A 27,809-nucleotide genomic window follows, 5' to 3' on the forward strand; every position below is an offset into this window, starting at 1 on the left:
CCACCAGTCACCGACACAGAACTTCCTCACCAACAAAAAGTCATTTTTTCCAGGAGGTCGATCTTTTTTATCTTTACTGAAAAGAGTTTCCTTCAGTGAAATCTTTGTTTCTGGGCCATGATGTTCCAGAACACAGTAAATAAAGTCATCCAGTGCTAGACAAACCCCGCCCACACTGACAGCTGATTGGTCCATCATCAGATACACACTCTCTCTGCCATGAACGCTGGTTCCTTATCACTCGCTCTAGTTTCTGGAATATTTTTGTTTAGTATTCGCCTCAGGGAGCTGCTGTGAAATATAACATGAGAATATGGCAATATTATCAGTATTTTCCAAGTATTTGTTACAAATAGTACACGTATTACATTAAGACCTTAAGATCATTTCACGATGTACACTGAATAATGGAACGACACATTACACACGTGTACACGTGTAACCAAACGCACGTATCTAAGAGACGATGTTTATCTACATGTTGTTCTGGTCAATGTTTAGATTTGAAGAAACGTTCAGCACCACCAGGAGGCAGAGTTGGATCAATAGGCAACAACCTAATTAGGCTCTTCTTTAGGATGTAAAGCTCCCCGGAGACCAATCACTGCTGGGCAGAACCGCTGCACTGACACCGACCATGTGTGCTGTATATGGGCGTCTGACCCTCAACCCTCAACGTTATCATTTACACAAACCTCTTAAAGGCTTCTAAGGTGACGGTCATAAAAAACTGAAAAATAGTTATATATACATTAATGACGTATGTGTGTAATGACTGTGTGTGTGTATTTTCTAGGGTGTGTCAAAATAAACAACAACAACAATTTTAACAATTATACAACATTTGAAAGAGACTAATAATGAGGTACCTTCAAATGAAAAGGAAACGTGTTTTGTGTTGCTAATAAGAATGTTGTCATTTACACACCCTGCTGGGAAATGTTACGGTTTCACCTAAGTACCATGAGCTTAAAATACCATCTAAAAATATATTTTTTTAAAACATGCAACAGAAAAATTTAAAACATGCATATTTTGTTTTTATATATACTTTTTTTTTTTTAAATACATAAACCTGGTGCTCATTTTTGACAAAGGCAGTCGACTCGGTGCAACTTTGTTACTTCCAACGACACAATGTACTACGTTTGTGGCCTGATTTGGTGGAAATATAATTATATAGATGCTATAATATTTTATCAAAGGTCAAATAGGTCAAACCATAACATTACCAGGTCAAACCCCGAGTCAGTCAGACAGACTTTTTAGGCTGTTTATTATATATGAGGTATTTAAGGCCCAGAATCAAACCCATAATAATAACTCCACAGTGAACTGGAGCTGGACTCCATCACTGTCCACCTGAGAGACAGAGTTTATCTGACTGTGGTTGCTGATCAAACACAAACGTGTGAACGAGTAAATGAGTGTGGGTGGGGCGTGAGACGAGGTGACGTCGACGTACGAGCGAGCGAGCGAGTGTGCAGAGACACAGAGACAGAGGTGCGTGGAACACTAGGTGGTTGACAAACAAAGGCCAAACAGGAAAGCGTGGGCCCGTCTGACAGTCAGAGCGCACACCGCTGCACCGTGGGCTCCACAGCAGAAAACACGCTTGGCTGCTGGGACTGACAAACCTGAGGCAGTAAAAAACAGTCGTTTGTTCTGCGTTTTCTTGTCCTAGTATTAAGGTAGACGAGTGCCCCCACCCCCCCCACCCCCCGAGTCAACGCACATGTAGCTGCTGCCTCAAAACTGCAGTAATTTATTCAAAACGCTGTACTTGACATACGCTGAAATTCCTGCAGAAGAGGAAAAATAAAATACATTTATTTTTCAACTTCAGTGGCAATAATTAATTTTTTATTAATTTGACCCCCTGCCCCCAAAAAAAATTTGGGACCCACTGAAGTAGTCAGATGTGAAGAAAGATAAAAAATTGATTGATTAAATTTTTAATGTAATCTTTTTGTTTATGCATTAAATCAAACACCAACAAATACTAATTTGCATTAAAAAATGTGTTAATTGTGTCATATACAGTAAGGCTGTTAGTAAATAAAATGAAAAAATATTTACAGTAATTAATGCAAATAACATGTCCATCAATATCAGAGTAAATGTAAATAAAATTTTGTAGAATATTTATTCTATTTTTTATTTTATATATATTGGATTTTAGAATCACTCAGTTGTCAATTGAAATCGATTACAATTGGATTTTTTTAAATTAATTTAAATATGTCAGAAAACTGCTATTTAATTCAAAATAAGTCAATAAAATGACAAATCCTCTTTTTAATTTGACTTGTTTTTTTTATTTCCCCACCAACAACTAAATGCAACACGTTTTTCCGTTTCCGTTTCTTAAATTCACGGCCTCCACGCTGCGCCTGTAATTGCCAATACTCTGTGGGAACATTGCTGAGCCGAGACAGTGGGGTAAAATGATTGCCCCTGCTCTCAGTGGAGACTCAGCCTGTGGAGGTAAAAGTTATTCACCCTCCAAAAATGTCATGTATTGTCTTCTTACTCGCACTATCTGTACCGGCCCAGCGGCTGCAAAAGACGAAACAAAAACGATGAGCAGCAAAGAGCGGACCACAAGAATGTAACGGCTTCTGTTATTATCCCTCACTGCCGCCTCCCAGCCGGATCACTCGGACCACAAAATAGCAGCGAGGCTGTCGACTTCTGCACAACACACACAGACACACACACACAGACACACACACACAGACACACAGTCTTGTTGTCATGTTCTGTTCGGGGGTCGATGTTTCCACACACAGGTTATAAGGGTCAGGATTTCGGAGGTTTATAAACTACCGTTAATCAAAGACTTGATGATTTTCTTTTTTTTTTTTTGTAGGCATCATAACATTGGTTGTTTCTCAGGGAGAAAGATAAAAAAAAGGGTTTAATTTAAATAAAGAGATTTAATTTTGCTTTCTGTGAAGTTTTACTAATACTAAAAAAACACATTTAAAAATACACCAAAAAAAAGAGACACAGGTGGATGTGTCGTCTCCAAACGTTTATACCTGGAGCTGAGCTGCGTTAGCTTTAATTAGATCAGGTTTTTATTTAAGCCTCACAAATGATGAACTTTAACATCACAACATTTCAACCAAACTTGAATGAAGTTAAAGTGGATTTTCTTTTGGTTTTGTTTTTAATGGAAGTGGTTTTGAACTAACACAATCTGATTTCTTGTTCCAAAAGAGAAAGAACATTTGGAGGAAGTGGATTTCAGTCCTTAGACCAAACAAAGAAGAAGGTCGTGACCTGGGGTCAACGACTTCCTACAGAAACGTACAAACAAACAGCACTGACGTATATGAGGAGATACTGTACACCTGTGTTATTTCCTTTAATCCAACAACTCTTCAACTCACCCCGGTTAATAAATGTCCCATACTGAGACTATCTGGTGAGTCAATAAATAAATTGGTGACACTGCAGCTCCAGGCTGAAAGGAAAGTCCAAACTGGGGAGAAGTTACAAAAAAAAAAAAAAACCACGCTCTTGTTCTTGGGCTCCTAAGGCCCCAGGTCAACAGAAAAGTCTAGAGTGTGGTGATCAGAGGAATCCAGGTTCACATGGCTGGACACGCCCTTCTCTGAAACATGCCCCTCAGCTTGAGTAACCAGATCTCTCTACACGTGTTCGTGATCCTTTCTCCCTGCATCTACATCATCTCACATACAGCGATGACACGTTCACACGTCTACGTTCAGCACCATCTGTTGACCGACGGTAAATATGGAGAAACACAATATCGGATTCAAGCACGGGGGACAAAAATAAACAGTGAAAACAGGAATGGAGGCTGGAACCGATGCAGGAGTACTCTGTAGCTAACGCTAGCTCTGGAGTCTGTAGCAGAACTGTTGTAGCTAACGTTAGCTCTGGTGTCTGTACCAGGACTGTTGTAGCTAACGTTAGCTCTGGAGTCTGTACCAGGACTGTTGTAGCTAATGATGCATTACCGCCACCTACAGGGTTGGATTATGCGTTAGTGTAAGCAGTGGGCCAAATATTAGCAAACAAAAGTGTGAATTAATATGTATTTTAACATGTTTTTTTTTGTTTGTAAGTAATAGATCAAATCATTTTCTAAAAAATATTCACTGAAAACAAGTTCTAGCTTTTTAAGTAACACAAACAACGGGTTAAATTGACCGCAACCACTAATGTTTACCTTGAGAGGCAATAAATTACCTTTAGCTACAGTGTGTAACAGATACAACTGTAACCACATCAGAACAGCAGGTAAGGAGTGATCAAGACAACAGGATAACAAACAGTCAATGATTGGTCGAGTCCTGTTCTTCTTCAACAGCTCTGACCTTTCCACTGCTAAGGTATTCAAGCTGTTTCCATGGAAACACCAAAACATATAAAAAAAAAGGCACTAACGTGCGCTTTGTTCAGGTCAAACAAGAATCAGACTAAAATGTAAAATTCACCTTTAGGAAAAGGTGTAAATCTGCATGAGGAGTCGAGGAGTTTCTGCATGAAAAAGGATGGGTGAAGGAGAGGGAACGGAGCAAGCCAAAACATGCACTCACTCCAGCATAACAGGGGAGGCCATAAGCCAGCTGTACTCGCATACCTGAGGTGTGTAAAGGTGGAGGTTGGAAAACAAAGTCTCTTTAAGGTGGAGAAAGAAAGTTAAACAAAGGTGACAGATGGTGGAGATGGTGAAAATCTGACGTCTAAATCACATGTTCCATCTTGGACTGCAGCAGGTTTTAAATAAGTCCGTGTTCTAAGACAGGGGTGCCCAACCCCCGATCTGGGGACTGGTACTGGTCCATAAGTTTTTTGACATTGGCCGCAGTGGGACATTGAAAAAAAATGTACTAATTTACTTCATTTAAAAATAATCCTTTACTTTCTTCATAGAAAGTAAAAGGATATGAGAAAATCTGATAATGTTCAGAATAATAAAATGTTTTATTTTGAAAATTTAAAAATGTTAAAAGTCTGCACCAGTCACTAGTTGAGGACATTGACTAGTTGGTATAAACATCAGTTATTTTGTAAAGGGTAAAGACTAGTCGCCGTCAAACATGTTTGAAATTTTCAGGCTGAATTTAGACGCAAACCATGTGTCAACCGATCACTGGAGCAACTACAAATTGCGCTCCCGAGAGCCAATGAAAAACAGAGGGCGGGACAACTGTAACAGCATCAGAAGACGAGCGGAGTGAAGTCGTTAATTATCAACACAAAATTGCAAACCAGTTTTCTATAAAACGTTGTTCACAGTTCAGGAAGTCGGTACCAAACTAATTTATCTTTTACTCAATGACTTTGCACAAACAAGATTCAAAAACATAAAAATAAAAGTACAACCAACAACAACCATGTGTGACACTAAACACTTTCCTCCAGAAATCTTCTGTCGGCCTTTCCTGTCTCCTTATCTTTTGCCCCCATTTGTCAGGCGACCACTGGTGCATTTTATTCATCTGACACCCATTGATCATCAATGATTGATTAAGCCTTTAATGTGCTACGGTTCCACTCTCTTAATTCAAGCACTGCACGACTCACGGGCCGTGAACGTTAATCGAGCCGCTTCAGTCTCCTACGATGTTGGCCAACGTTTTTAATTACTGCCCCGTGTGGTACATAACAACTACGAACAATAGTATTAGCACAATATATTGCACCGAAATATTAATATATCATGGAGATAAAGGTTTTCAATTTGTACTGCTGCTATGAGCTATAAAGAAAAAGAAGTCCAAATATGTCACGGTGGTTTTGTTCCAGTTTTTTCTCTACAGGTCACGGGTGTAAAAATAAATTAAAAAAAAAAACAAAAAACACTGACAATCTGACACGACCAGGTGACAGAAAAGAAAGTTCCAAGTACTTCTGGCTCTGACCCCAGGTCTACTAACATGAGATATGCAGACGCTGCCATCTTTAAACACTGATAATATATCTGGCCTGAAGCCCTGGACTCACGCTGCCGTCACTTCACAGCAGGTCGGAGCTGCTGACACAACGCTGAGCCTGAACCTGAGCCTGAACTGAGCCTGAACCTGCCTGACATCGAGACAAACTGGAAACGGAGAGAGTGAGTGACGAAGCCTGGAGAAGAGCGACGACGACAACGACAACAACAACAACAACAACAACAACGACGTCGTCCAGTTGATGGATGTTTTCATGTTGTTACCATACTCTGAAGTACAAGAATTTAAATATATTTGTTAAATACCCCACTCACTTTAACCACCACAGTTATTACCCCGAGTTCTCAGGAAATGAAAAATAATTCTGAAAATTAGCCCAAACTTTTTGCGGCCCTTCCAGTGACATGATTCCCCAACGGAAAATAAATCAATAACAAATCAATAAAAATAACAAATGTCTGTTGTAGGAAACATGAATTCATTCAGTTTAATAAACACTAAGAGGTCAAAGGAGGTTGAACTAAATTTGTCACAAAGTCGTCCGTCATGAATCATCTCCTCGTCTCCTCTGACTCCTCACTAATCTCTCCTCAACACCCGTCTGAACCACGCCAACCTCGCCTCTCCGACTTTATCTCCAAACTCAAACTTATCTTTATCAACAAAATCAAATGGTGATCACGCAGAGGCGTATAATCACACGTACAAAAGGCACAGGAAGTCGAGTTAACATCAAAAAAAACACCCAGTCTACCCCCCCGCAGCCCCGCCCGTTCTCACGTCTACACCATGTTCACATGTGGGCTGCTACGTTGACCATGTGGGCTGCTATGTTGACCGTGTGGGCTGCTACGCTGACCTCTGTCAGCTGAGGTCCAGATTCTCGACTGCGTCCACCACAGTTCTCCGACCGCCTGACTGAAATCAATCGGTGCCGTGTTTCTATTAAGGAAACAAGTTTTATTTCAAGAAAACTTTACTCCCCCTCTCTCCCCCTCTCTCTCTCCCATGTGGCACATCTAACTCCCACCATGAAAATAATAATTTCATGTCTGACGGTGTTATCGGTCAGAGGAACAATCTGATCTGTAATCACTACAATTATTTTATTAGGACACTGCAGCGTGTACTAAAGGTGCAGCCGGTGTTGTCAGACAACAGAGCAGACAGAATATCATGGCTTCGTTAAGTCATCGTACCAAATTAGGCCTCCAGCATTGCCACTGCACAAAAACCTAAGTGATAATTATCCTTAAAATATAAAATGACAAACGTTGGACTGCTGAATAAAACTGAATTAGGACAAATGTGTTTTCCTCCTCTTGACATCAACGTAGGTTCTTCCACCCAGACCACTGTTAGTGCAGCTACCAGTGCTGTGATCTCAGGTCAATAACACCTGGGCCCTTTTAGATGCAACAACACCACCTATGGTTCAAAGGAGGGGGGGGGCTCTATGCTCAATGGTGAAAAAAAAAGGTAATAATGGAGCAAAACTGTGTACTTCCCCCTGTAGGTGAACGAGGTCACAAACACAGGGTCAGAGTCATTCAGGGAGGGAGTGGGGGGGGGGGGGGGTGGGGGGTGTATCCTATTCTATGAAAACCCAGTGAAGTTACACAGGATGTACAGACTATGCCAGTGGGCTGAGATTCTTTCCACTTCACGGACCCCCAGGGGTCCCAGCACACACTTCTGAAGACTCCAGACTTTTTTTTTCTAGTAAACTCAGCTACAGGATCTGAGCTGAGCTCCGTCGTCTGCTGCCTCCAGGGGAGGGGGTTTCAAAGGTAGAGGCTCGCCTCACCTGCGGGGCGTGAGAGTGGTTAAAGGGAGGAGTGAAACGAGGAAAGAGACGACGGGGTGTGGGATAACGTCTGAACGAGCTAATGAGGTTAGAGGAACATTATTAGATGGATTTGATCGACGGACAGAGAGAAACTACTGCAAGAAAAGTTCAACTTTAATGGATCGTTGATGGTTGAACAATGGACGGAAAATGTTGGTTTATCTTTACAACAAAGTATCTTAAATAATTATATTAATTACAATGATAATGTGCGTATTTGGCGTATGTTTTTCCTTCAAAGTATCTTAAATAATAATTATTATTACAATGATAATGTCCGTATTTGGCGTATGTTTTTTTTCCTTCAAAAGTGGGGGCAGTTGTTTTGTAGCTCCTTAAAGTGAGAGGTTCAGTTGTTTTGTAGCTCCTTAAAGTGAGGCCATCAATGTTCGATTTCTACAATGCCCTGCTCTGGGATGTGACTCACACTCAAACCCTGGACACCACTGCCACTGGATCCTTATGTTTTTAAATGGCTGTAGTGAATAAGAACAAAAACAACCAGCAGAGGCAGAGACACACAGGCCAAATCAACAGAACAAAGCAGTGTCCATATGACATGAGCAGCAGCAGCAGCAGCAGCAGCAGACTGGCAAACAGCAGGCAGCGCAGAAACTGACTGCGACCCAAAAGATGTGGTACGGATGGTGGAGGATTACGTCATCGAGAGGAAGAGAAAAAAATAAAAAAATGAGGATGCCTCATCACAGCACAGCCATCACATCCATTACTGAGCACCGCACAGTTAACAGCTGCTGTTCCACCGCACACTCGCTCCTGTCGTTGTCTTTACCAGAGAGAAAAAAAACAATGAACTATTTATTATGGGTACCGAGGGGCAGTAAGCAGCTTATCCACGCAGGCACAGGCCCGCCGCTGTGACGCTTCCAGAATGTGACACACAGTGTACATTAGAACCTTTGAATGAAAAGCTGCATTTAAAAAAAGAGGGCATTCACAAATGAACAATGGGTAAAAACATTTGTATTATTTTAAATAGACACCATTAGGTATTATCTTATTGTGAACATAGAGCATTCTGGGAGAGAGAAACAGTGTTATTGTGTTAAATGTTAAAGGCACATTACGTAAGTTTGAGTAACGTCTCCTACAGATATACAGTATGCTGTGGTTCTAGTATCATACACCACACCAGAACCACAGCATGTAGAACAACAAGCCACTGCATTCTGACACAGTCAAACCAATACATGGTCTTCAGCTTGTTAAAACGGTGCATTGATGTTGTGTAAATGTCACGATCTGACCTGGTGGTTTCTACGGAGAAGTACTGCAACTACTTCAATTAGAAAATACACTTACTCCAAGCTCAGCATACACACATAAAAACACCAGTAAAGTCATTTTAAACGGCACCTTTTGTCATTATAATATAACAGCTACTTCTGTTATACTATAATATTGTATTAGGTATAATATGACTGTTTGGAATATATTATTATTCAGGCTCTTAGTTTTCTGTTTGCTCAGTGCTCAAGTAAAAAAACAAACAACTAAAATGTTTGACTTAAGGTGTAAAAATGTGCTGTATTGTAATAAATTAATAACATTTTATTCATATAAACTAAAATGTTTGACTTAAGGTGTATAAAATGTTAAAAATTAATAAATTAATAACATTTTATTCATATACCTTTTTATACGAAACTCTGAAACTATAATACAGATATAGTAGAAGTAAAATACTGTTTACAGTTTATTAATATTATTATTCTCTCTTTTTTTTTTAAAGCTTTTGCATATGATAAAAGCTACGTCATATTTAAAGCCACAGTCTCAACACAAACGATGCTCCACTGGTTCCTATGGACGTTAGCCTGCTCATTAAAGGGGCTTATTGTGCTCTGAAGAATGAATGAGCCCTTGACGGCATAGTTAATTGAATTACATGTGTCCACTACAGGAAGTTTTACTGATTTAATAATAAACCTTTAAGAAATTTCCACGAATACTGCGCACACTGTAGCTGCCAATGTGCGGGAGCTGCGAGATACTGAATGGGCTTAGGAAACAGCTAGCTTACATGGTAACCACACAAAACCCCGGGTTTTAAGGTTTAGGGTTTGAATGTTGTTGTTGTTTTTTTTCTTTTCGGTGCGTGTTCGTGTTTGTGACGGGTGCACTCGAAAAGACACATGGGTAATTTCACCGCAGCCCATAGATACACTAGCACTATTCCAATCCTGTTTCGCAATGTTAGCTCGCCTAGCTGTGCGCCAGCAACTTGGTTCGAAGTGACAGCGATAGAGGCTAAGCTGAGCGAGCTAACGTCAGTCGGCTGTGAGAGCTGGTGGCCTGTGGACGGCTGCGTCTCTTACCGTCATAAACTGCTCCAGGGGCGTCCAGTTTTTAAGCAATAGAATGTTTGCTGGGTGAGGAAATGGTTGGAGTTGGGGCAATTTAGCCCGAACATACAAGATTAGTTCAGCCACTGCCGACGAAACCAGAGCATCATCACTATCACCGTCTTCATCAGTACTGGGACTCCGGCGCTGCTTCACACACATCCATCCAGCAGAGCGGGGCCTCCTTCGGGCTCGACCATGCGACGGGCTCGGCGACGACAGATAATCCACAAAACAGGAGCCCCCGCAGTAAGCATTGGCTAAACCAGGCGACCATCAGTCATTTCAGGACGAACGAATGTGAAAAAATAATCCCAAGCGTGCGACAAAAAACAGTGGACTGCAATCAAAATAAAACGCTAGCACTTTAGATTGGACCTAAAATCAGCCAAATAGCAAACGTTGCGTGTGTGACTTTCCCACAAGAAGCTCTGCCTGTTGTTGTCAGCTCTGCTCTGCTCTCGGTGCAGCTGCTTCGCCTGCCTGGCTGCCTGCACCACGGCAATGATCAGTGCTGCGACGTAATGGCGCAGCCGAGCGCTCGGGGGCGGGGCCACGGAACGGGAGGCGCGCTATTTGTTTTCAAACGCACCCTGGTAAAAAAAAGAATCCCACATCCCACATAAATGTCGTTTTAAGGACAGAACGACACAGTGATACTGTGTACTTCCTATATGGCGAAATTGTATATTCAAAAAAAAAAAATCTTATGTAAGTCCGATACTTTAGTTTGCTCGTATTATAATAATACTACTACAGTGGTTCTCAAACTATGGTACGCATACCACTGGTGGCAATTGGGTTCCCTCTAGTGGTATTCTAGGAATAAGAGTAAAGTAAACTACTGTCCACACATACATTGAGATTAAATAAAATGGTCAAAATCAAAAGTTAACCAAGTAGTACAAGTAGTATTTCTACAGAATATTGGAGTCACCCATTTTATATCTTTCTGATTTTTAGAGAGGAGTCTGAGAAAAGAACACGACCTTTCAGTTTTATCAGATCATGTACAGATGAATCTTTAAGAAACAAGAAAACTTATAATAATCTGGAAATTAAAACTTTTAAATATCTGAAGCTCAAGTTTAAACTAAAGCTATAATTACCCATGAGTGCTACCAGTTCTGACAGGACGAGTTCTTGTTCCGAAAACGGGACCAAAACTACAAACTCCTTCGTATTTATCACATGAATGAACACATTACACTCCGATTTCGTCCATTTAGCTTGAACGCACATGTATCTCCATCATTCATACACAACAGTAAATGAAAGCCAAATTGTGAATGGTGATGTGGGCTATACTGCCCCCGAGTGGCTACAAAAGGAACTAACCGCCAGTGGCGCACAAATGGGTCATTGTACACCCATCAGTGTGGTGAAAACAATGAAGTGAGCAAATGAAGCAGAGACAACGAGCTCAGTGTTGGTGATACACTTTTATGAAAGCCCACTCTGTTGTCAGATAAACTGTTGAGTGTTTCTGTTTGTCTTTCCAAAAGGTTTTGTTGTCTTTATTCACAGAATAAACAGTTTTTGTTCGACCTTTATGACTAGGGCACTCTAGGTTAAAAAAAAAATCATTTCTCATTGAGGGCGGCAGGATGTTGACATCTTAAATTTGCTGCATCAGCACTGGTTTTAAACTAAATCAGCATTTTTCTCAAGGGCACAAACACAGAAGAGATTTTCTGACTTGCTCGCTGTCCCGCTGGGTTCTGTTAAATGCATTTGATTTATAATTGATCAGAATATGCAACTTCTATTTTTTTTTTTACTTTCAGTACTCTGTTAATCCCCAAAAGTGAATTCACACCCCTAAACCATCTGTGAAGACACACAGGGGCAGTGGGCTGCACTTTGGAAATGCACCAAGGGAGTGGGTGATTGCTTTACACACTACTGTCCTCCCAGGGAGGGGATTCAAACCAGCAGTCATCTGATTCTGCACTGTAAATGTAGAGAATCTATTCTCTGGTAAAAAAAAAGAAATTAAAGAAAAAGTAACCTTGCGTGAACAGGGTAGATTTGAACTCTGTGAAACAGCTGCCTCTGAGGACAATGATGTAATAATTGTCAATGCATGTCTTATTAAAGAATAATTAATTACAGGCTTTTATATTTAGATTAATCCACTGGGTGGAGAATTAATAAAGGTAATTAAACCAGCATTTCTGAGCCTTGTTATGAAGAGCCTGCGGGAACATGGCTGCTCCAGGCAGGAAATGATGAATTCGTAAATGAGATCAGTATTTTATTCAATTCACAATCATATTCACATTATTGGCTGCTAAACATAATTATTTTGGATTCATTAAAGCATTCAGTGACAATCGTTGTCCTACTTTTTTTGCATACAACACTCTTCTTTTCCTCTGTCATCAGTCATAGTTCATCTTATGGGTGACACTCAAACTTGTTATATTTCTGAGCACAGCTGTCCTCCTGCTTTTCAAGATTTCTCCTCATTCAGCAGGTCAAGAATCCCTTTCCTCCTGGACGTGTAAGGTGTGTGTCTGAACTGAAAGACGTAACCAGGAAACAGGTTCCCACTGGGGGCGTACACCTCCTTCCCCTTCTCGCCCATTAAGGAACGCAGCGTCTTGTTTCTGGACAGAATCTTATCGTAAAACTCTAACCCTCCTTTGGCATAACCCTGTGACACTTGTGCCGCACGCCTGTCTGATACACGGTCTATCCAGTTGCTAACAGCTTCCATGGAGATTATGTACGACGCCGAACCCAGGCAGAGCGACAAACCGTTCGCAGCGCCACGGAGAATTAAAGGTCCACCGTGGAGTCCAAACATCTGCTTCAGCATGGCGCTGTAAATCCAGACTCCACCCAGGCAGAGTGGGGCCACGGCGGCGTTTAACACTGGTCCTCCACACTGCAAACGAGCCACATCTCGGGCGATGGCGAATTTCTGTGAGTCCTCAGAGAACAACAGTGAGTCTTTCAGGGCAGAGCCCGCCTCGCTAGTCCAGTCCACCGTTTCTCCATTAATAAATATACTGCGGTTGGTGATTCCACCCGGGTCATCGGCGGTGCTGTTAAAATTTGCTGGGATTCCAATCAGGGCTCCAGCAGGAAACCAAGGCACACCTGCAGCAACCGGATGGAACCCAAAGGAGGCAAAGGCAGAGAAGTTCTGGGGCGAGCCGACACCGTAATCCTTCAGCACCTACAGGCGGCAAAAAGATTGTTTGTTTACAGTTGAATAATGCTGTAATGACTTCAATGACAATTCTTGTAAATAAAATATGTGAATCCAACTATGCTAAAGAAATATAATTTATTATTCAACATAGAATACTAAAACAGACCAAGTACCTGCTGGAAAAGTGCCTGTAGTTTTTCAGACAGCGGGACTTGCTCTCCTTTATACCAGGCTTGGTACAGCCGTCGGTGGGAATGTTCAGGAAAAACATGATACACCATATTGGCTGCGAACACACCGCCACAGCTTGTTATGATCAGGGGGGTGCGGTGTTTCTGAAGAAATGCAAACAGCTTGAGGAGTCCTGACCCCATGTCTGTCCTCCACTTCTCCCCAGTTATACGGAGCAGACTTTGGCAGTTAGCATCTGTAAAAAAACAAAAACAAAACAAAGAGATGAAAACACACTCTCAGGTTGGGATTTGAACACATGATGAAGAAACAGCCTGCTGTTTTATTTAAGGCTCTTAAAGTTGGTCAGATTCATGGTCCATATCGTGCAGTGGACGTGATCAGTTGACCAGGACACACACAGACACATGTGCAGATGTTGTGGAGTGTAACGTGTTGGTGGCAGAACAAACAGCAACCAGAGGGAAATCTAATGACATGAATGGAGCAACTTTCACTGTTTAAGGCTTGGTAAATCATTTATAACTGCACTATCATTGGACGGCGATACGTGTAAGAAATACAATACATTTTCTTCGGTAAATCTTAATATTAATAATAATATCAATATTTTTAAATAAAATATTACACGCCCTTATAACCAGAATAAACATTGTGTACACTCACGTTTTGCTCAGTCTTTACAAGGGCAATTTTAGCTTAGCCAAAACATGGCCATCGTTAACTTCCGGGTTAGAGCGGAAGTAAAACCATTTTCATAAAAACGGTAAAAAATTTACAGATTGCAGCAAATAATCAAGCGATTTTAGGAGAATACGTTAATTTTACCGCACGCAAGTAAACAAATTAATAAAACTCTGCATTTGAAACAACTGCAAAAATGATCACATAAATACGCGTCAGTGGAAACAATGATTAAATTCAGCTTTTGAATACGTGCTATAACAGAAAAACATTCCAAATTTTAAAAAAATACGTACCGTAAAAAAATGAAAACAAAGAATAACAAACACTAATGTATCCATGTCTATTTATAAATATATATATATATTTATTTTAATTTTAAACTGAATTTGACTTATCACTGAACATTTCCTTCAGCCATAGTACCTTTGTGAATGAAGCCTCTCTGTAATAAACTGGTTCATTCAGCAACTGAAATGACTACTGTGTGAACTGACAATCGTGGCACTTGACAGTGCAAGTCTATGTGCATATGCCTCATGTTCATGTCAGATGGTCTGATCACAGTGCGAAGAAACAGCTTACTGCAGTCGCCATGGAAACAAGCAAGAGCCAAAGGAAGTGCATCTGCTTGTGTGCATGGGTTTATAAGGAAAGAAAATTATGTTTTGTTTTGTTCCGTTCCGTTTTAGTGTAGTCAGAATGTGAGTGTGTAGTTCTTTTTAAAGTTCAGTTCCATCGTATGTTCAACGATAAAAGCATTTGTCTATTCATTGATCTAGAACGAACCAGCTTCGATAGCACAGGTACACAATGAACACTCTGGCTTTTAATGTTAATGACATTCATGTAGCGCCGACAGAACTGGCACTACACAGAGCTGTGTCAGTTCAGCGACGGATCGTAAGCGTCCTCTGACTCCTTCTGGAAGAAACCTCATTCTCATGGCTGCAGGGGAAGAAAAAAAATCAATTTAAACACAGATTATCTTACAGTGTAGCATTTTTGATCATGCGTAAATAGATTGCGTTAAAATCAATAACGATTCCTTGGAAGTCAGGTGGTCTCCAGGTAATTCCAGCTCTCACGCAAATTTGCTGCACATTTAAGTGCAACAAATTCCTGTTTTTTTTCCTTTATGGTGACTCCTGGATGTGCTCCTGCATTACATTCTAGCTCATACATACTGACCTACATGTACACTCCTCATTCATCCTTAAGGGTCCTTCACACGGGGTGTGAGTTTCAAGTTTCTAGGAATTATATAAAAGACTGAACAAATACTCAAGTTGTTGATGTTTCAAATGCCGCTGCACGTAACTGCTTGGCTTCCCGTAAAGGTGTGTGCTCCCCCGGTTGACACCGTCTCACCTTGTCACCTGCTGCATCGGGGGGAAAGAATTAGGATAATTAAGAAGGCAGGGAGAAATCGATTCTGAAATTAAGATCCAATCATTAGGTTGTCCAATCCAATTGAGTGACCTCTCCATGAATAAATAAATCAGTGACCCAGTCAATCAGTTCATCACCTCTCCATTGCTCCCTGCAAGTCGTCTGAAGCCTGCATCAATAAAAGCCTTTGTCACGCTGAGGAAGCTTGTGGTGCTTTGATGAGTGTTTCTGAGAAAAACAGAACATTTCTGCCACTGACTGACTCCACCTGATGGGCTTCCTTTTTTCCCTCTGGTTCGGTTGTCGGTGCACAGAGATAAACAGATCACTGTTACAAACAACAACAACACACAAAATGTATTTAAAAAATAGCAATATTTCAAACATTACCTTGATCTGAACTCTCGAATAACATTCAATCCTAAAACAGTGGTTCCTGAGGAGGGGAACCCACCGTTGGGAAACACACATAAAAATGTCATTTTTATGGTAATAGCAGTCAGCATGAATGTGTCAATAATAGTCCAATCATTATGTAGAAAAGGAGGTCGCTGCAGAAACTGTTCTTACATCACATTAATTTGAATTGCAACTCAGAGGTTACGTTTAATTATTTATAGGTAAGTATGTCTTTGATCTGCAAAATGTCACCACAAGAATACACACAGGAACTTGAGGTCTCTCTCTCTTTTTGTTCTAATAGGTAAGATCCTAACCAGAGTGTGACTTTAAGCAAGAAAGACAGTTGCCATGTAGAAACTTAGGATGAATAAAAGACTGACAATCAACTGGTGATGAATGTGTGTTTGAGTCTAAAAAACAACCAGGTTGATTTTAGACTCACGTACAGTGAGTGAGTACATCTTCCTCCCATCATCTGCTGGGAAGCAAACTGATGACATTTGTCTGTGGCATCGTAACTGAACACGGACGGCACCATCGGGCAAAAGACGCCAAACGAAATGAATGTGATGCTTTTAATTTGTTTGTTTTTATCTTAGTAACGTTAACAAAGGGGTCATACAGGGTGATACAAAATAATTAATCACCATTGATTAATTATTTATATTCATCGTTTAAATGCATCTTCTTTGCAGCCGGTGAATGAACTACTCTACTGCCACCTCTCGGCCTGGAGAGTGTACACCAGCGTTAGCAGTCTGCTAAAAAAATATGGGGATGAGAACGGTGTGATTTAATGCAATCAAATATATATATATATAAATATATATGAACACACTTTTGTTAATATTTAATTCGAATTATAATGTCAATTTCCTAGGTTTAAATTCGTGGTTTATGGTAATTATTGTTGTCGAAGAATAAAAAGCTATAATTACGAGTAAAAGAAAAAAACAATAAAGATTATTTGTAACTAACAGAGAACAAACTCGGCACACAGACAGACAAACCGTCTTTCAAACATTACAACTCATGTTAACCCCCCTCAAATGAGGAACGACTCATTTGACAGGACTATTCCTTTAAAGAAGTCCGCTACATCAGGGATCAGTCCATTGAGCTAAATGGGGGGGGGGTGCGTTTTACGTCTCCGCAAATGTTAAAATAAAAAAATAAAGATTCATATTTTTAAAGACACTCGAAGCGTTTACTGTGTCTTTACGCTAACGTACTGTTTTCACGCCGTGGCTAACACCGGGATTTTGTGGTTTTCTCGGTGTGAACACAGGCGGGTCCTCCCCTCCGGGGCGTTTCTATTAATAGTATCAGCTGTTGCAATACAAAGATTTGCTGCTCGGCGTATTGTTTGGCAGATGTTGGGAGCACACTCCCATCTGCTGCAAAAGGGCGGCGGTGCCTTGACGCCGACGGAGACGGGGGTGAGGCGGGACATGTCAGCGTGAAGACGGGCTTCTGGTTCTGGTGTCCTCGGCCGCGCGCCTCGCGTTGGTGAGTACGACAGCCGCCGTGTGGAGGAGCCGAGGACGGGTCACCGTCCGTGTCTGTGTCCGCTAACGGCTACGGTTAACGGTGGATGTCAACGGTGAAACTACAACTGACTGTTCATCGCCGGCTAACTATGTATTTTTTTACTGTTATTCAAAATGCAGGGCAACGTCAGGGACCGTTAGCTGAGCGTAAATGACGCGATTCATGACAGTCGACAGAGGAGGAACGAGCGATTTGGACATTTTTAATTTTTTTTTCTTTCGTTTTGTTGCTTCTAACTTTAAAGGGAGGGAAATGAAGCCCGTTGAAGAATCCGTTATTCAGGGGCGGCTACTGTCGGGTTTTTTTTTCTCCACACACGGGCCTTCCTCTGTGGGTTTAACATTTTCCGTCGGGACCAGGCGAAAAACACACCGTTCTACTGTTCTGGTCTTTTAGGAAAGAAAGCTATTCCCACTACTGTGCTCACACACATACATAAATATATTTATATTGACATGTTTTCATATATTTTTCCCCCTCCACCACGACTGTATTTGCCCGCCGTTCAAACCCAAACGCCTGAGTCCAGAGATGGTGCTCAGATGAAACAGCTGGAGCAGAGAGAACAGAGAGATTCTTTATGTATCAAATCATAGGATGAGATCATTGAGAAGCACCCGACACACACACACACACACACACCCTCTCTCTCTCTCACACACACAGTTTTCTGAGGATCTGATGAACCGTCTCCTCACTCCATACTCTCTGAGTTTTCTGAGGATCTGATGAAACCGTCTCCTCACTCCATACTCTCTGACCTCGGGGTCTACAACCTGTGGCTCCAGAGCCACACGTGGCTCTTTAGCTACTCTGAAATGGACCACATTAGGCCTGAATGTCATTAAAAAAACAACAACAAAAAAAACACAATGTATACATCCGACCACTAGTAGGTAGTAGATAGATGTTATATTTTTTATTTTTCTACATAAATCAAGGTGAATACAACCTCATATCAAACCTTAATCTTTCTTGACATCAGTAAAAAAAGATCAGGTGTAGAAGTTACAGGTTGACATCAGGCTGCTGTATATTCCTGTAGTGATGAATACTCCTGTGTACTACAGGTACAACTCTATAAATCTGTAGTAATACTACAGTACTTAAAACATCATATACTATGCAAATACAGTTGTTTAGGTGTTTTTTTTTTGTATTTCTCAGTGACTTTTATAATCTACTAATTCATCTTCTGTAGTTAACGGCCGACTAACATTAACTCTGTTCACACTGGTCACAGAAGTGGCTCAAATAAAATTGTTTATTTACTATAAAATTGTCATGTTCTGTTGGTGAACAACCTCACAAAAAAATAGACTGCAGCCAAAATCTGAATTTTTTTATCTTAATGTGTCTTCAAACTAAATCTTGAACATCAAACATTGTCCCCACAGGTACAGACACACCAGAAACTCACAGCAGCGACAGTCAGTATTAACAGCAGTGAAAATGAAATCAACAGATAATCTGAGTGCGTCTACAGATCCACAGTGATCATCCTGTTGTAGCTGCATTTAAATGTCAAACTCTGCCTCCTCTACTTCCTGTGGTCATTAAATGGCTGTAGATAAAGTCGTTTATCTACTAATGTTCACTTCCTTCAACAGTTGATGGTGTGTTTTGGTGAAGTGTTTGTCCAGTTTTTGATTTACATGGTCTTGAGCTGGTTCTATCTGAACGACCAGGGAGAACCTTCTGTCTTATTAGTACGTCCTGAAGTTTGAAAAAGTTCTCCACAGCGATTGGACAAAGTATGTGAACCCTTCTGATGCGACTCAACCTGGGATTCGGAAATAGCTGGTTCACAAACCCATAACCTTCAGCATGGCAGGTGTGAACCCCACCACTGTGCCCCCCCCCCCCAAAAGGGTCATGGTTTTGGTCTGCCCGTTCACATCCTGGCCCTGACAGGACCGTGGTCGGTTATGGTTGGGCATCAAAACTCCCCTCGCCCCTTAGCTTGGACAAAAGGCCCGTCTTTCGTAGATGGGGTCTAGTATTATTACTAGAAAATTGCTAAACTAGCTAAAGTTCAGAAAAAGCCAAGTTCAGACAACGAGCACCAAGTGAAACTAAAAAACAAACAGTAGTGGAGTTGAACCACCGTCACATGAGCGCGGCTCGACGGTTTAATGTGGCGTGAACTCACTGGACCTCCTTTGAATAATCAATCAGTGTTGATATCAGCGCTGCAGTACAGTGTGTTCTGTGTCCCTCCTTATTCCTGTTTTGTAAGACGTGTTGCTGCTTTGTTCCCATGTGAAGAAGGAAGTGTCTCTGTCCTAACTATCTAAAGTTCAGAAAAAGCCAAGTTCAGACAACGAGCACCAAGTGAAACTAAAAAACAAACAGTAGTGGAGTTGAACCACCGTCACATGAGCGCGGCTCGACGGTTTAATGTGGCGTGAACTCACTGGACCTCCTTTGAATAATCAATCAGTGTTGATATCAGCGCTGCAGTACAGTGTGTTCTGTGTCCCTCCTTATTCCTGTTTTGTAAGACGTGTTGCTGCTTTGTTCCCATGTGAAGAAGGAAGTGTCTCTGTCCTTTCCCAAAGCAGCAGCTTCTCAGCAGAACTTTTATGTCACTGGAAAGACTGAGGGAAGGTTGACAGTCTGCCAGCGCTAGCTCTCTTTAACTACAACTATTAAAGGAGAAGAAGAGTTTTTAAAAAAACAAAAAACAATCTGAATCAACAACAGTTAGTCATTATTAATTCTTAGTCTCAGTCTGAGGCCAGTGGTTCTTAAGATGCAGGCCGTGGTCCTCTTCAAGCCCCAAAGCTAATCTTCACTGGACTTTGTTTACGATTTATTTAAATACAGGTCAAAATGGAATTTTTATTTATAAAAATCTTGTCATTTTTAAAAAGACTCTCTGTTTAAAGTGGAGTCTTTTCCTGGTTTTGGCTCAAACTCTTTAGCCCCTCCCTCCACTGCTCGATTATGTCTTTGTCACTTCATTAAGGCATCTTTTTTTTTTTTTCTTCAAGGAATGACGAGTGTTGCCAGATCTTTTCCCTTCATCCAGTTCTCCGGGTTCTCCGGGTCCTTGGTGAGGATGGGGTTAAACCCAGGACATTTCAGCCTTGGTGCGGATGGGGTTAAACCCAGGACATTTCAGTAAACGATAAAGGAGAGCATCAGCAGTTTGACTGTAGTGTTTTCATAATCCTATAAATAAGGCGTTGTAGCCCTGGCTGGCGCGGTCTGTGCAGCCATGTTGTCGGCCGCCGCATTGAAGAAATGACTGACTTTGGTTGAACACGTAATAAATTTCTCCCTGAAAGTTTCCACGGCTGAAGGAATCTGGTTTAAGGTCTGAGGATTATTTTTGTCACAAAGAATGAGAGCAGTGGTGTGTGTGTGTGTGTGTGTGTGACTCACACACACACACAGTACTGTATGGTCACTTGTGTGATTTCTGGCATCTTTCATTTGTTGTTTTCCTACATTCGACTCCATCTTCTGAGTGGAGTTCATGGCTAACACAGCGGTTACGTAACGATTTTCCTGCCTGACGATTTGAGCCGTGGTTTAGAACTTCTTAGCCGGACCTGGTAGACTGTTGCTGTCTGGTTTGCTGGTTGGTTGGTTGGTTGGTTTTTGAAAAGGAAGGAAATCTTCCTTCCCTGAATTGTGCTGCAGGAAAGGATGGACTGGAGCCAGCTGACAGCTGTTTCCTTGTGGATGAAGGAGAAATGTGTGCGTGGGTGAGAGATGAGTGTGTGTTGGTGGTAATAAGTGAAAACTCTGGAGGTTATGTACTCCGGTGGTTTGTTTGTTTTAGTTGAAACACGAATGAAACACTATATAGATTCTACTGAGAAAGTGAAGTTTTTTAATTTTATCATATATATGATAATATATATATGGGTGTGTGTATATTTATACACATCTATATATTTGTGTGTGTGTGTATTATAATAATAAATAAGTGGTCAAAGTTCAGTTCAGGTTCTGTTTCGATGGAATGTGTGTGTGTGTATTATAATAATAATAAGTGGTCAGAGTTCAGTTCAGGTTCTGTTTCGATGGACTTTAACTGTGCTGTGTTTTGTTTTTCCCTGACTCCTCTTTTTTTTTTCTTCTTCCTTCTCCATCTCCGTGCTCCAGTTTATCATCTCCATGGTGATGAAAAAGCAGCTTCCAAGAACCTGAACATCTCTCTCTCTCTCTCTCTCTCTCTCTGTTTTAGCACGGTGTGTCTCATCAGCCACCTACTAGCCTACTTCCCACCTTTACTTTGGCGGTTCAGGTAGTCATGGCAACCAGTGCTGTGCCAAGTGACAACCTGCCAACGTACAAGCTGGTGGTGGTGGGGGATGGAGGTGTCGGGAAGAGCGCCCTCACCATCCAGTTCTTCCAGAAGATTTTTGTGCCAGACTACGACCCCACCATAGAGGACTCTTATTTAAAGCACACAGAGATAGACGGACAGTGGGCCATACTGGATGGTGAGTAGAGGAGGGGGTGTGTGTGTGTGTGTGTGTGTGTTACGATGTTCAGAAGTAGGTCACTGGGCCGATGTTTTACTTCTCCAGGTCTGAGAACTGACGTCTCTGAGATGTGTAGTTGGCTACGGCTTAATGTCTCAGGATGAAATGACTCGGCATCAGATAATTATTATTTCACTTCCTGCTTAGAAAATTTGTTTGTTAAAAAAATGAAAGCCAGAACAGAACTTATTAAGGGTGTTAATATCATCACACTGAAATACCACAATATGTCATGGTATTTGTATCAATATTCTACAACACTACTGTTTCACCAAACAGATGTCAGCGTTGAACAGTAACTGATAAAGATCTGAACTCTGTACTAGTCAGTTTACCAGTTTTACCAGAAGTCATCCTTCTGACTGACAGTCACCGTCAGTGTCGGGCGAGTAAACTACCAGTCCAGTTTAGTTTACTGGTTGGTGTTTGTCCCTGTTTCCCCAGTGTTGGACACTGCAGGTCAGGAGGAGTTCAGTGCCATGAGAGAGCAGTACATGAGGACAGGGGACGGCTTCCTCATCGTCTTCTCTGTCACAGACAAGGCCAGCTTTGAACACGTGGACCGGTTCCATCAACTCATACTACGGGTCAAAGACAGGTTGGTCTGTGCACGTACGAGTATTTCTGTTGGGTATTACTCCGGTTCTACTCTTTGAAATCAGTATTTTCTTGTGATTTAACCACTGTCTTTTCAAATGTGCTGTCACTACAGTAAAGATGAGAGCTCAAACCAGGAAGTTAAACTTCACAAACAAAAAAAAAAACAGGAAGTAACTGACCCGAATGTGTTAGATAAATGTCTAGTTTTAGTGCAGACAGAGACGGTGGATGAAAACTTGAAAGTGTGTACTACACAAGTAGTATAAATACACATTGTCTAGAGGACTGAAAAAAACAACCATGTTCCACCATGTTTTCTTCTGGAGCCACTGAGGGTTCTGTCCTTACTCTGTGTGTCGTCTGTTTCCTGTCAGAGAGGCGTTCCCTATGGTGCTGGTGGCAAACAAAGTTGACCTGGTCCACCTGAGAAAGGTCACCACCGACCAGGGCCAAGAGATGGCAGCAAAACATAATGTGAGTAAAAGTATGAGAGTAAAATCAAATACTGTTCCTACTGCACTGGAGTTTAAATCTGATCAGAAAAGTGTCAGAAAATTCAGCCTGAAGTCAATGAAGTGAAGAGAATGAGGTTCAAACTGTGGTTCTGCATCTATTATTAGCTTAGTTATATTTTCAGTTCCTCAAAAAGTCGTTCGGTACCTGAGGTTCATATTTATCAGGCCAGAGTAGCCGAGTTGTAAATAATCAATCAACCCTGAATTCAATCTATTTTAACGTTTGTTATTTGATCTTATTATGGACGACCCCGAAATTCAATCTATTTCAACTTATTTGATCTTATTATGGACGACCCCGTGTATGGGCCCCACCCCTGACTTTGAGAACCTGTAAGGCAAGGGCACTAACCACTGTCTGTCCATGTTGACTTTTACCATGACTGATGTTGATCAAATTAGAGAGAGTTGTCTGACTGTTTGTTGAACTGTTTCTTCCTCAGATAACTTATATTGAAACCAGTGCTAAGGATCCGCCCATGAACGTGGACAAAGCTTTTCACGACCTGGTTCGAGTTATAAGGTAACGCTCCAGTCACCGACGTTAACCATAGTTAAACAACTGCACCGTGGAAATGAACTGCCAGAATCAGAACCGTAACAGGAGCATATCCTCAAATATCATAAAGTACTTCCTGTCTCGTGTCCTCCAGTGAAGGACGCAGTAGAGACGGCCGTGTCCTTCACTGCTGTCTTAGCAATTTTATTCACAAAATGAAACTGTGGTTCAGTGTAAGGTTGATGGTGTAAATGTGTCAGTTCTGTAAGTGACGAATGAGTGAAACAGCTTTTCTGTCTCAGGAGAGAAACCTTCATGTGACAACATTGCCATCTTGTGGTCAATATATTATTCTCTATATATTATGAGACAATATCTTAGAACTTTTTCTGCCAGAAATGCATCACCAGATGTTCAGAGCTACAAAGTACAAGTACATGTTTGTCAAATACTGATACCACTGTATACACGCCTGCAGAAAGTGGTGTGTTTTACTCCAAAGAATCATCCAAACACTAACTCATGAGAAAGAATAAAATTACAAAAGCCTCGGCTTAAATCCTCTTCTTTTCCTTCTGGACAGACAACAAGTTCCTGAGAGGAACCAGAAGAAGAAAAAGAAGATGAAGTGGAGAGCAGAACGTTCCACGGGTTCCCACAGGTTCCACTGTGCCATATTGTGACCTCCCCCGTCCTCTCCGTCTCTCACACACCTACACACACCTTTGGATGTCAGGCGACTCCCTAACAGTGGTTAGCTACTGGAGCACAAGAGGGAGGGGAGGGGTTTGGCTGGAAGGCTGGAATGGAATTCTGAGGAACGACGGAAACGTGAATCGGGAACGTTGAACCGTTTCCCCCTCAGCACATCACAGAGCCTCTTTCCTCGATTTAATCTGTTCGTTCTTTCTGTCTGAATCCAAGCCCAGAAGGACGGTGTCAGTGAACTGAACACTTGTGACTTCACCATCACTTTGTTACCAAACGTGGCACAAGATGAAGGACTGTTCCCGACAGGAACGCCGTGACACAGGAACTGTTTATGTGAATTAAAGGGAAACAAAATGAAGGAGTGGGATCAGATCAGATCCTCCCGTGAAGTGGACCTTCATCAGTCAGCTCCTCTTCTCTTCTTCTCTTTTCTTCTCCCACAACCCCACGATCACAGGGGATGGAGACAAAGCCACAGCAGTGATTGGTTCAGTGTTAAAAAAAAAAAAAAAAAGGTTGTTGTTGTTGAGTGAACTGCCAGTTGTGTAAGTATTAGCATGTGGTTCATGTGAAACTTTGACCTCCAGGGGTCACCAGAGGGAGGGTGGAAGGACGCTGGTGTGAGGAAGTCAAAGAAAAGATGGAGCAGGTGGTTCAGTGAGCGCTCCGGCCGCATCGGCCTGTTTAAATACGTGGGTCGGACCGTGAAGTACTTCAGTAGTAGTAGTAGTAGTGTCCACACAGTAACCCTGTTTACAGACCGTAGTAAATGACATGATATTTTCCCATTGATACACACAGCAGTATATCAGAGATACTTTAGGTTCTACTTAGTCTCTTCCGTCACAAGTACTGTATGAACAAAAGTGCTGGAAGGTCCAAAGGTCAGACAGCAGTTTTCCATTCAGGTCAGTGGGAGAGTTCTCCGTCAGTGTTTCCATGTTTTGTGGTTTATAGTAGAAAAACGTGTTACAGCTGATAAAAAAACCTAATCTGATTATCAGTGGAACTGTTGAATAATCCAGTGGCGTTGGTGACAATGATGACAATTACCGTATGTTCCAGACCATAAGTCATTCCTGTGACTGTTCTGAAGGGACTTGTATATCAAAAATATACCCCATAGCTCCATAGCCACAAGAGGGCACTGTCTGCACTCATGACAACTGAAAGCTGCGCCCAGTGAAAATTGAGAGGACAACAACATTTCCATAAAGAATAAAAATGTGACCAAAAAGTAAAAGCCATACAGTGGGATTAAAACTTCAGATTAGAAACGACGGTCAAAGCAGACAAGAATTTAACGAAGCGACACTGGAATAAGATCAGGACCTGGTTGAACTCATGTTAGTATATTTACGCTCTCAGATTCTTCTGGAGAAACTCGACCTGCTCTACAGACCAGTATGTCATCTCAACTGCATTATTTTGGCAAACGCAGCTAATGCTCTGCTACGAACCAATACTCCGGAAAATACCGAGCCAGAACAGGCTGAGAAGCTCATTTGCACTGGCCGCTAACCAAAAGAATGTGACGTCACTTTAACCTAATCCACGCTGCCCTGGTGAAGTCAGGGCCGACGGCTTCAATGTTCCCCGTTAAAAAACAAAACAAAAAAGTAAATAAAAAAAGACATTCAGTGTATGAATACATGTGCAGCATTTACTGCAGACGCAGAGTTATGGAGGACGTGACGTGACGTGACGTGACGCTCTGAGAGCTTAAAGCCATGATAACTGAGCTCCAGAGCTGAAGTTTAGATGTGGAAGAAAAAGACGGAACGAAGTGACAGATTCTCCACGTCTGTGGCTGTGAAAGAGTTAATAATCTATGAAATGGCTTGTACTGTTAACGCACTAAAGATTCCATGGACTACTTTGTTTTGGCCGCGATGTCTCTTGAAGGAATACGTTTGGGATTTTTTTTTTTGTTGCACTTTTAATGAAATTTCTGGCTTTCCTACTCGCATGTCCAAATCAGAAAAGGCACGTACAAAACAATTTGAATGTAAAAAAAAAAAAAATTCAAACGAACGAAAGAAAGAAAGCAAATAGGCCTTTAGTGTTTCAGCCCTGGTGCCTGACGCCTGTGACAATTGTAACAAAGAGTCAGAGGGAAGTGAATTATTTGGAAGGAACTCCGTTGTGTCGAGACCAAGCAGAAATTCAGACAACTCAGCATGGAAGTGGAACGACATATTCTGTGAATGCAAAACAGTACCGAGTTCCTGCTGTTAAAGAGAGCGAGTAAAGACGAGGACTGAAACGTTTGGAAGCTCTGGCCGAGAATCAGTGAAGCAACAACCTCTGGATCACGAAGAGAAAAAAACGTAACGTAACGTGTTTGAAATATGGCATCATGTATGTTTGATACATTTTTGTATTATTGAAAAGAATTATTGATATGATTCTTGAATAGTGTTTTTTAAACAACTAAATAATTTATTACTGTCTATGTTACCTCAGCTTGTCCCAGACCTGGACAAAAAAAAAAGAAAAGAAAAAAGAATTTTATATTTTTGTTGGGACTCAGTGGGTTCCTGTTGAGCATCATGTGAAGAGACTTGTAATACTGTATGTTGTCGACCAAAAACGTGAAAGAAAAAAACATTAGCGTAAAATGTAGAGTTCAAAGAGAATAAATACGAAACGAGAAAAAAGTCACTTTTGTTTTAATTCTGTTTCATTGTTTACTGACAGGTTGTTTTTTGTTTAGTCTGCTCAGACTTAAGAGCAGCTTCAGTATATAATCTGAGTAGAGTGTCATCGTGGTTTTAATACACCAGGTGGCGCACATAGTGTCATCATGGTTTTAATACACCAGGTGGCGCACATCGAAAAAGCAGTAGTTTAATAAAAATGACAGAATTTTCAGTTGTTTTAAATTGTGAATAATCTGAAACTGGGATGAAAAAGAAAAACCACGTGACCGACATCAAATCAACAGGTGGATTTTGTCCATCACTCGTCGTGTGGTTTTTTTTTTGAACAGGTCTGTTGTGTTGTTGCTGGTTGTGTCACACTGAGGCGCTAGACCAGGCACAAACAAACTGTGGCCTTGAACTCTAGCCTCAGGGTTGGACTACACTTCAATAAAGAAAAACCATTAATGTGACTTCACATTTGTGTGTGTGTTTGTTTGTTTGTACTGATGGTAAAAAGATGCCAAATCCACACACTTCAAGTCATAATTTTAAGAGGATAAAATCATAATTTTTGTTGTAAATTAAGATTTTTTCTCTTGAAATTACAACATTATCTTCATAAATGTATTACTTTAATTTTGTAATCTTATTTTTTTATCAATGTAGCCCTGATACTAGAAACATGAATAAACTTTATGACGATGTGGATATCACTCGTAAAGCTATCGATTATTTATCTCCTCATATCCTGCCCCTACTGGTCACCCTGACCCCACACTCAATCACAGCTAAATCGCTCTCT

The 27,809-nt window shown here is 41.2% G+C and overlaps 3 protein-coding genes across 4 annotated transcripts in view; 1 reads left to right on the plus strand and 2 right to left on the minus strand.

The window, feature by feature from the left end:
* ptpn4a (protein tyrosine phosphatase non-receptor type 4a) overlaps nt 1–10,664 on the minus strand; it is a 47,456-nt gene extending 36,792 nt beyond the window's left edge. Inside the window, exon 1 of the mRNA XM_008329069.3 lies at nt 10,125–10,664. The gene's annotated coding sequence lies outside the window, so the exon portion shown is untranslated. The remainder of the gene's footprint in view (nt 1–10,124) is intronic.
* Nucleotides 10,665–12,391: 1,727 nt separating this feature from the next.
* Nucleotides 12,392–27,809, minus strand: part of tmem177 (transmembrane protein 177) — a 38,507-nt gene continuing 23,089 nt past the window's right edge. Inside the window, exons 1-3 of one of the 2 annotated variants that reach the window (XM_008329072.3) lie at nt 14,175–14,268; nt 13,488–13,745; nt 12,392–13,338 (exon numbers count right to left, since the gene is read on the minus strand). In XM_008329072.3, the coding sequence (XP_008327294.1) occupies nt 12,607–13,338; nt 13,488–13,688 (933 nt within the window). In that variant the 5' untranslated portion in view covers nt 13,689–13,745; nt 14,175–14,268 and the 3' untranslated portion in view covers nt 12,392–12,606. Of the gene's footprint in view, nt 13,339–13,487; nt 13,746–14,174; nt 14,269–27,809 lie in introns of those variants that run through there. The other variant, XM_008329071.3, reaches the window with a different exon arrangement.
* mrasa (muscle RAS oncogene homolog a) lies at nt 17,301–27,477 on the plus strand. The gene is made up of 7 exons (XM_008329070.3): nt 17,301–17,493; nt 21,737–21,995; nt 22,482–22,635; nt 23,012–23,111; nt 23,596–23,675; nt 24,235–27,148; nt 27,187–27,477. Exons 2-6 carry the CDS (start codon nt 21,803–21,805, stop codon nt 24,332–24,334), a joined length of 627 nt encoding a protein of 208 aa, XP_008327292.1. The 5' UTR covers nt 17,301–17,493; nt 21,737–21,802; the 3' UTR covers nt 24,335–27,148; nt 27,187–27,477.

Source organism: Cynoglossus semilaevis, chromosome 16, assembly GCF_000523025.1.
Source record: "Cynoglossus semilaevis isolate Cse_v1.0 chromosome 16, Cse_v1.0, whole genome shotgun sequence".
In the NCBI taxonomy this organism is placed as follows: Eukaryota; Metazoa; Chordata; class Actinopteri; order Pleuronectiformes; family Cynoglossidae; genus Cynoglossus; species Cynoglossus semilaevis.